The sequence below is a fragment of the Paroedura picta genome, chromosome 3 (genome assembly GCF_049243985.1).
Source record: "Paroedura picta isolate Pp20150507F chromosome 3, Ppicta_v3.0, whole genome shotgun sequence".
Taxonomy (NCBI): Eukaryota; Metazoa; Chordata; class Lepidosauria; order Squamata; family Gekkonidae; genus Paroedura; species Paroedura picta.
In genome coordinates, this window is record NC_135371.1 from 54,581,310 (window position 1) to 54,591,641 (window position 10,332).

Genomic DNA, 10,332 nt, shown 5'->3' on the forward strand with positions numbered 1-10,332 from the left:
GCTTTGTATTTTTGTGAAGAATAATTTTACTTCACGTTTGTAATGTTGCTGTCTCTTGATGACAAACACTAGTCAGGTGCACCTTTAACCTAGGAGGAAGCCCCACTGAATAAAGTGGGGTTTAACTAAAAGTACACAGGATTGCATTGCAAATATTTAAGAACATGCTGTTCAATTTGAATTATTTAATGTTTGTTTCTACGGTGTGTATATATGATTTAACAAAGTAATTTTTTAAAACAAGCATTTTAAACACACAGTTCATTGACCTGTTTTTCAGAGTATTTGAGTTTTTAAAAACAATCTGGCCTTCAAGCAGCATGGTGTATATAACAAGTACACACATCACAGTGGTTTGCAAACATTGAAATAACATGCACATAACGTGGAAGAATCATAAGTTCTAACAATATCAGGCCAAAGCAGGTGTGGGTAACCCCCAGCAGATGTGCTGGCAGTCATGTGCCAGACCCAAGGCCAGATTCTTGCCCTAGCAACAGTTCTGGGGCCCTCAGTGCAGGTCAAAGCAACACACATGGCTTATGTCCATCACTGCCTCTCAGATCTGCACCCGAGAATCCAAGGTGGATTCCTGAGTTGCTGGCAGCACTGCTACAAATGTGTCTGACCAAGTACAACCCTGATCTCACTTGGTTTGCTGGGCGCAGCAGTATTTTTGCAGACAGACATTGTGTTTTCCAGCACATCATGCCAAAAAAGGCTTCCTATCCTGGTGCTAAAGGAAAATTGTGTGTCATGGAAGGAATACAAGTAATCTATAGTTCAGGTGAAGAGTTCTCAAGTACATTCCCTTGCCCTGTGTTGTCTCCCTTAACATTTCATACAATATCCGCTCCTTTCTCATCTTACTGTGTTCTTCTTTTCTGGGTATCAAATGTTTGGGTGCAGAAGTAAAACAATAGTTTCAGAAAGCTGAATGAACTGAAAACATTTGGTATAATCTTTTATTTAGACAACATAACGAATATGTGGAGAGAGGTCAGCAAATTGTAATGTAGAAACAAACAGAAGTTTATTTTGGCATTGGCAGAGGAGGAATGATCCCAATGTTGGGGAGATAGGAAGATCTACTCAGCAGTAACTATTCTGTTGATTATCACAAACCTGGTAACCTGCTGTTTATGCCTCTTTCATAGGCAGCCTTTCCAGAGAAGCGAGGTCGCATCTTGAATGCATAGTATAGCTTTTTGTTCTTAGCACTAGCACCCCACCATTCCCCAGCCCTCAAAGTGCTTTTTAAATGCCTGATAATGGAAATAATTTTAATTATAAAACACAGCTGAACTAAGATAATGGTATAATGGAGGTTCTAAGGGTTTCTAAATTGTTGTTGCTCGTTACATTTTAATTATTCCACCACCATAGAAATCTATCCAGTTTCTGCCTTTTAATCCCAGAAATTAAACTTGTCATTTTAACACACAATGGTTTGCTTCAGTGTTGCTTATCTCTCCCCCCATCCTCAGTTCATTCTCTCCCTCTTTCCGTATTTACTCCACAATGCTGGAATCCCCCTACTGTGCACTCCTTCATGCAGGTCCTTCTGGGTCTGCAGAAGCATGTTTTCCTTCAGCCTCCAATATACCTCCTTGGAGACCTAAAGTAGGAATATATTAACAAAAGATTTTCCAATCTTCTAAAATTACCGTAATTTATGTCATTCTTAATGGTTGCTTGTGTATTTATTTCTGCAAGAACAATTTAGCTATATTTTTGAAGGAAAAATATGTAACAACTTAAATGCTTGCTGTGCTATTATGACATTTGTTTCATTTCTAATTTGAGGTATAATTTCAAACCGCAGGAGAACACAGAATTTTAAACATGGGGCCAGGCTTATGTAGTTTCCCCACTGCTGCTGTGGCCCTACACAACCAGGGCTTTTTCAGTTTGTTTTGTTTTTAATCAACAATTGAATGTTATGTCTTGCAACGATATAACTATCTGTGTATTAAGAGGAAATGGCTGCCCCGGTAACAAGGGAAGGGGAAATGGCTGCTGTACAGTTGGGACTGCAAAAATCTGAACTTGTCAAACCACAACTACATTCTAGTCTAGCAGCACCTTAAAGACCAACAAGATTTTTTGAGTATAAGCTTTTGAGCATGAAAGTTTCGTTCATCAGACCAAAGGTATTTGCCGAAGGGACCTTTGATTCTTTAAGTCTATATCTCCCCAAATCTTGTTTGTAAGGTGGTACAGGACTTGAATCCAGGTGTTCTACCACAGACCAAGAGGCCAACCCTCTGAATCCCCCAGGCTTTGCTGTGACCTATCTCAAAGTTTTACAGCAGAACAGGTGTGAGAAAGGCTGGGGAAAACCCAGACAGTGCAAGAATGCACAAGGACACTTTAGGAAAGCAGGGAAGGGGGAAAAACCCAAAGAACAAAAACACTACTTCAGCATTAAATGGAAACAAATAGCAGACATAGAAACAGCCAGACCTATTGTCTAACTGCGCTTGACCACTTTTTAACCTCCTGTGGGTTTGATTTATAGATATTTTGCACACATTATTAATTTTCAGGTAGGGGCCAGTGGGACAACAGTATTTTAACTATGACCCAAACAAGGGAAATCCACCTTTGTATTGTGGGGTTTTATTGTGTAACCTGCCATGAGATGGCTTGCAGAGAGTGGCAAGACAGAAATCTAATAATAAATAATAATAAAGGGGGATAACTTGTAGGTGGATAGCTTCAACCCTGCCGTCTTTTTGATATAAATGCATTTTAAGACTACAAGATTTATATTGCAGTAACCGAAGGAGAATATCTAAATATACCTGAAACTGAAAGTAGTGCGAAATCCTGGTATTTCAGTCCCTGCCTCGAGGTGGAATTGGGTTTAAGTTTCGTTTTTATGCGGAAGTGGGGAAAGTTTCCAAGTGTCAGTTTCAACACAACTGAACGGCTCCCAAATCTGCATTTGCCAACGGCCACTACGTCAAAGCTGAACCTTGCTCCAGTAAGTTTTAAAAAACAACAACACGGAGTTAATGGCTTGCTTTAAGGGGGGCGAGGAGCCGGTGGGATGCGGGGTTGTAGCAATTGCCCGCAGTTGTATGGCCATCATTGAGACGATAAGGGGGGGGGGGCCGATAGAAGGCAGCCGCCATTCAGGCATCATCGCCTTGGGTTTCAGAGCATTTCCTTTGGGCCCGAGGAAGGGCGAGGGAAAAACAGCAGTCTCGTTGTCAAATTGGGCACATTATTTTCCATAAAGCAGCTCGCCCCCCCCCCCCCCCGTTAGGAAACGATGCGACGGTGTCAGCCCTACGTTCAAGTGGGTAGCCGTGGATCTGGGGAAGTGCGCAGGGAAGCTCATATACCTTGAATGAAACTGATGGTCTTAAAGGTGCCACTAGCCTTATTGTCAGCGTTTCGCCCTGGCCAACTGCCGACACCCCACCCCGTACCCATTTGGCTGAAAGGGGTTGACCCGCCCGGGCATGTCCCTGTCTCTGGCGCTGAGAAGCGGGGGCGGAGCGATGACTCTTCTCTCAGACGAGTAGGACCCTGTCCGGCACTGGCGGCCTTTGAGAAAACATCTCAAGGATTCTCCACGAATTCAGATAGAACGTGTAAACAAACGGGGGAGGGGGGAGAGAGCTACTGGATCGGTTTGGAGAAAGACTGTAGGGAGGGGCAGTGGCTCCGTGAAGAATCGTCTGCTTTGTGTGCAGAAGTTCCCAGGGTTAATCTCCAGCATCCATGGACCTAAACTAGGGGTGGGGGACTGAGGGGCTGGAGCCCTCCCCCAACCAGTGCCAAGTCATATTGAGAAAGTCCCTCGGGTACAATGGCAGCTGAGGCACAGGACTGCCCTACCCAAAAGCAGCAAAACTTCCACTCTGCAGGAAATGTTTGCCATAGCTTCACACCAGGGGAAAGCAGACTGTGTGGCATAGCTGGCTGGTTTACCTGCGGGGAGAGAGTTCTGATCATCTAGAAGGAACACATCAACAATGGCCATGACAACATGTGCATATTGCAATTTAAAAAAATGGTGTTCATATCTTGTGTATCTCAAACACCTGAAGTTTATTTTATGTGTCTGGCTCTCCAGGTAGCAGAATGGTTTCAGCATGGTCGCATGAAATCAACTCTTCAAAGTTAAAGTTCCTTTGGATGGGTGGGAAAGAGTCAGACCAGGAAGCACACCTCCCAAATCTGAATGGTGTGCAACTTAAAATTGCACAATTGGTCAGGAACTTAGGCATGATCCTTGACGCTTTGTTAACTATAGAAGCTAAAATCTCTAAAGTAGCTTAACTGGCATTTCCCCATCTATACAAAGCCAAGCTACTAGTGCCCTATTTGGCCTCAGAACACCTGGCCACAATTATCTATGCAATGGTCACCTCTCGGCTGGATTAATGTAACTTGCTCTTAATGTAACTTGCTCTACGCAGGGCTTCCATTATCCCTGCTCTGGAAATTACAACTGGTCCAAAATGCAGCTGCTCACATAATTACCTAAACATCATGGAGAATCCACATTACCCCCAATCCTTCTGCAGCTGCACTGGCTACCAGTTGAGTACCAGATCAGGTTTAAGGTCCTGGTACTCACCTTCAAGGACTGTCTGCTTGTCTGCATCCCTGCTCCAACCACTCTAACAGATTGGTGATCCCTGGCCTCAAAGAAGCCTGCCTGACCTCAAAAAGAGCCAGGGCCTTTTCAACCATGGCCCCAACCTGGTGGAATGAGCTCCCCAATGAGATCAGGGCACTAATGGAACTTAAAAAGTTCCATATGGTCTGCAAAACGGAGTTATTCAGGCTTTTAGCTGAAGACCAATGATGGAGGGCCTACTGCAGCCTGAATCCATCCCTGTCAGGCAGCCCCACTGCACCCAAGCACACAGTCTCCTCCTTTTCAATTGTTGCAGTTGCTCACATTTCTAAGTTATGTTGCTGTTGTCTATTGCCTGAAATGTTACAGCAGCTTCCTTACAGTAAGTAGCTTCAAATTACAGGGAGTTGATTCAGTTCTTTGAGAATGTATCTTCTGAGGAAAGAGAGGATCCTGGAGCAAAACCAGGTGGATGTGCACAAAGCTTGTTGAGATGTGCTTCTTACTTAATGCTACAGTTGCTGATCCTTGTGTTTGGTCACTTGGACACATTAAACACAGCTCTTCAAAAAAGTAATCTACAGTTCCATCAAGCAGAACTTCTTGCTTCTGCAAAGGAGAGTATAAAGCAACTTCAGAACAACTTTGAACAGTTCTGATCCCAGATAGTCATGGCAGCAAAAAAATTAGAGTCCTACTGTTCCTAGGTACAGAAAACCTTCATGGTGTATTGATGCTGGGTATGATCTTCACCAGTTTCCATCTCCTAAGGATTTCTATAGAAAAATCTTTTGTGTAATTATTGCTAAATATTTACACCAATTTATACAATTGCTTTTCCTCAGATGTGTCTCAGCACATGTCCCAACACATGTGCAAAATTGAAAAGTTTGCTAGAGGAGAAGATGATAGTACATACATTCTAAACTTTTACAAAGCTGATTTGTTTGCTGCCTGTCTACAACTTCATCGTGGGATATTTTTGGATATTGCTAAGGAGTGGAAAGTTCGTTTAGCTCTTTGTGATGTGATTGATCTGTTCAGTGGAGAACAAGGAAAATATCTGTGTAAACCACTACCACAGATAGCTAAACTTATCAGAACAGACCTTACCATACCTGTTTGTTCCTGCTCCTCAGAAAGGTTATTCTCATGTCTTCGTACAATAAAGACCTTTCTAAGGTCAAACATGACACAGGCAAGGCTCAATCATATGGCTCTTCTTCATGGGCATAAACAAATCTCTCAGGACATTGATCTTAATGTTCTAGCTAATTAGTTCATTCAAAGAACAAGCTGACCATATAGTAAGCCAGAGAGAAATCCCTCTGGCATCATTTGGGCCTTTGTAGAGGTTTGTCAAGAATCTGAAGTGAGGAATGCTGTTGCCATTTCCCAGTGGCTGCATCCTATGTAGACAGACACTTTTTCCTTGTGTTCTAGAGAAAAAAAAAATGTGAACATTTAATGTGATTCAGTCCTGCTCTATTCCACACCATGGAATAAAGGTGGTATATTTGTCACTCATGGAAGCATAAATAGGGGAGGAATTTGAATGTCATTTATATAGAAAAGATAAATTTGTAGTAGAAAATAGCCTTGAAATATTAGATGGCATAATTTTACATTCTGTTCATGATCACCAAGGAACTATTCTGGCATTACTGCTCCATGTTAATCTAATACTCCAGATTTCTTCCCTGAGAGGAGCTTCATGTTTTTAACTGTGATAATATTTCCTCTTGTTGTGTCTCTGTGGTGGGAAAGGAAGCAGTTGCTGAAATTTTGTTTGTTCTGCAGCTGTTAAAGAACTTCTGTGCAGAAAAATGGGCAGTCCTATTCTCAGTGTTTTACAAATTATCTGGAAAGTGGCTGAAGACACGCTTTTAAAATCTGCAAGTTGTGACAAGCACACTCAAAGCCAGTACACAGCTGTGTTAACACAGCTGGCTCACAGCTTGACCAGAAGCTGGGAGCTAAGCTCAAAATGACTCATCCTTCTTGATTCCCACTTTACGTGTGAAATGGAGCTCCCACACTGTGAACTCTAGGATGAGAGATGCAGGAATTCCACCATGCCTTAAAGTGGCAGTGGAAAAAGAAGTAGCATGGAGGCAGTCACATATTTTCCTGTTTCTGTGTAACATGGAATTAACACGAAAGTTACCTTGAGTTTTGTGAGATATTTTAGAAATGGTGTGTTTAGTCTGTATGTAGTAGTTAAGTGCGGTGGCTTCTAATCTGTCAAGCCGGGTTTGATTCCCTGCTTCTCCACATGCAGCCAGCTGAATGATCTTGGACTTGTCACAGCCCTGATAATACTGTTCTCATAGAGCCATAATATCAGGGCTCTCTCAGCCTCACCTACCACACTGGGTCCCTGTTGTGGGGAGTGGAAGGGAAGATGATTGTAAGCCTCTTTGAGACTCCTTCTGGTAGAGATAAGCAGGGTATAAAAACCAACTCTTCTGCCTCTTCTTCTTCTCTGGACATGTGGCTTCAAGCACATTAAATAATACTTTAGCATTTCAAAGAGTGAAATCAGTCAAAAAGAAAGGAAGCTGCCAAGACTCCATTCTGAGCGATGCTGCATTTGTAGGCTTTGCTGTGTTTAGCGGCTGCCATTTACATTTTCTTTCTGTTGTTGTTTTCTTATGTCTTTTCATGATTTTAGTCCATTCTTTATTTTTGAAATCATTTCATCTATATATGTGGGCACATTTGAAATAAATGTGTGTATGTGTATTTAATACTTTCGGGCAGCCAATTTAAAATTAGCATGATAAAAGTTATGTGCAGTTTTTTTAAAGTGTTTTTCCCATTTTGAGAGTTAATTTTGTCTTCAAATGGAAAAAGAGGAGAAATAAAGTAGAATGCATAAGAACTACACATGAACATCTTTCCCTGATTTTTACTGTTTCTTGTTTTAGGTATCCAGCATGTGCACAGCATCTAACCCTCCTCCCAAACCTATTGAGACATTTGTTTTTATGGATCTAGAAGCAACGGGGCTGCCACCCTCACAGCCTAAAATTGTAGAAATGTGTCTATTTGCTGTGAATAGGCATGCTTTCGAGAATCCTCAATACAGCAATTCTTCTCCTAGACCATTTCCGCTCTTCCCTCGTATAGTCGATAAACTCTGCATCTGTATTAATCCAGACAAGCCCTTTACCCCAGGAGCAAGCGCCATTACAGGACTCAACAATGAAGCTTTTGCTGAAAACAAAAAGCAAAGTTTTAACATGCACGTTATGCACATGATTACAGCTTTTTTCAGTCGGCAGTACCCACCAGTCTGTTTAGTAGCACACAGCGGCTATGCTTATGATTTTCCTCTGTTGAAAGCTGAGCTATCTTCACTGGGTATCTCAGATCTTGATGAAATCTATTGTGCAGACACCATTAAAGCCATGAAAGCATTGGACCAAGAAAATAACCTGTTCCACCAGTTTATATACCATCCCAGCCGATTCGGCAGCAAGAAAAGTTACAAGCTTCATGATTTATACTTCAAGTTCTACAAAGTATGTCCTTTGAACACTCACAGTGCAGAAGGAGATGTCATTGCACTAATAAGAGTCTTTCAGCAACGTGCCAGAGACCTCATGCACTGGATGGATTTAAATGCAAAGCAGTTTAATACCATTAGAGCAATGTACAAAGGAAATCAGAGTGTAGCTTCTATTTCAAAAACACCTTGGAATATTCATAATGCCAGTGCCTTACAGGTGCAGCCACCTCGGCAGAGGCTAGCAACAACATATTCTTTTCAAGTAGGCGACGACGAAGCATCCTTAAGAAGGAACATTGTGAAGCAAGAGCATGACCGATACAGACCACTCAAGAATACGGATATTCCTGATGAAATTAAGTGTATATTGCTGTGTCTTCTCGGATTAGCAATACTCACATGGATTACACTCAGAAATCCTGTGTAAACTCAAAGTGTACTTTGGTTTTGCATACAGTTAAGTCTCATGAAAGTTGCAATATGATATTTTCCAGTTGCTATTCTTATAAAGACTTAAAAAAAAATTCTGGGGTTTAATTTTGCTTTATACTTTGTTATCAGTTTTATTAGTGTTATAGTAAAGGTAAAGGTATCCACTGTGCAAGCGCCAAGTCATGTCTGACCCTTGGGGTAACACCCTCTAGCGTTTTCTTGGCAGACTCAATACAGAGTGGTTTGCCAGTGCCTTCCCCAGTCATTACCGTTTACCCCCCAGCAAGCTGGGTACTCATTTTACTGACTTCGGAAGGATGGAAGGCTGAGTCAACCTTGAGCCGGCTGCTGGGATCGAACTCCCAGCCTCACGGGCAGAGCTTCAGACTGCATGTTGGCTGCCTTATCACCCTGCATCACAAGAGGCATTTTAGTGTTATAGTAACTGGTGTTATTTTTCTAAGATGCAGGGTACAATGGAAAAGAGTAGAATATAGACCATTACAATGTACAATACTATATGCAGTACAGAGAAAACAAGTAGTTTGACATGTTGGGGCCATTTGTGGGAGAAGGCCAACACTTGAAAAAAATATGAAATGAGTTAAAAACATCCACCTGGTCTCAGTAACTCATTCTAGAATAAAGTATTGTTTAGGATGAAATAGTTTTGTAAACCAGAGACAGAATTTTCTGTGGAATGCAAAACATTTGAAAAGCAATATGCAGTTTGTAAATGGAGAGATCAGGAAACAAAACATGTTAAAAAGAGAATAAAAGTTTATTGGTTCAAGCATGACTGTAAAATTTGAGATTCCTGAATTCATTGTTTTGTTTTGAGAAAATCCAATTCAAGATTTTGGTTATCATCAAGACTGCCTCTCCTGCTATACTTGGCTGCAACAGCTTTGCTTATCTGAACACAGCCTTCTAATAGTGCAACCCTGGAAATGGGTAAAAATAGCAGGTTTAGGTGGACTTCACAAATCCCCACCCTTGTTGAGCTAGTGGGATTTTGACAAAGGGTAGTGGGCATGACTGAAAATGAAAAAAGAGAGGAAAATAAACAACCCAAACCAAAATGAATTAAGTATGTGAAGGTTAAGAAAATATAAATATATAGGCCTAATAGTGCTGTTGGTTAATTTAAAATGTTAACAAATGTATAAAAATATACATGTATTTATTTCACAGTAGATTCATAATAGATAAGGGCCCTCACAATAGGCTCAATTATCATTGATAATGTACAGTGACATCCGAAAGTATGCACTTACCTCTAACTGTTGTTCATCAGTGTCTTCTGATCAGACATACATGGGGACTGTGCATGCTCAGGCCAGCCTTGGATAGTAATTTTTAGCTTACTTATGAATTCAAGGGGGAGCACCCCTTCTCCCTGGTGCAACACAATGGCTTTTCCCACCCAGACCCTCCTATGCTCCAGTGGCTCACGTACCCCTATCCTTCAATTCTTGTTTGTCCATTGTGAACTCTCAAACAGCGTAAGAATATGAGCTAAATTAAGCACTCACAGAGGGGCAGGAAGGAGGGCATGTATGTCTGCATAGAAGATGTCAATGAGCAACAATCACAGATAAGTGCAACCAAGTTTTCATCTTCTGTCTTCAGTGGAGCCCCACATTGGGAGTCTAGTGAGCTATCACCAGTAGGCTATCACTGAAACAATTTAAGTATAGACTTTCCCACATTGGCATCTTTCTTGGACCGTAGGTCAGTGTGTAGTGTTTCATGGAGGTGTATTCAGTTGACTATGTTGCAACCT

General features: G+C 41.6%; 1 protein-coding gene across 1 annotated transcript; it reads left to right on the top strand.

Annotated features, from left to right (window-relative positions):
* Nucleotides 1-2,713: 2,713 nt before the first annotated feature.
* LOC143832019 (three prime repair exonuclease 2-like) lies at nucleotides 2,714-9,747 on the top strand. The gene is made up of 2 exons (XM_077325744.1): nucleotides 2,714-2,989; nucleotides 7,531-9,747. Exons 1-2 carry the CDS (start codon nucleotides 2,885-2,887, stop codon nucleotides 8,539-8,541), a joined length of 1,116 nt encoding a protein of 371 aa, XP_077181859.1. The 5' UTR covers nucleotides 2,714-2,884; the 3' UTR covers nucleotides 8,542-9,747.
* Nucleotides 9,748-10,332: the final 585 nt, after the last annotated feature.

Coding starts and splice junctions, on each gene's coding strand:
- LOC143832019 (XM_077325744.1), top strand. CDS start 2,885: ATGCGGAAGTGGGGAAAGTTTCCAAGTGTCAGTTTCAACACAACTGAA. Junction 2,990..7,530: donor CAAAGCTGAACCTTGCTCCA/GTAAGTTTTAAA, acceptor TTCTTGTTTTAG/GTATCCAGCATGTGCACAGC.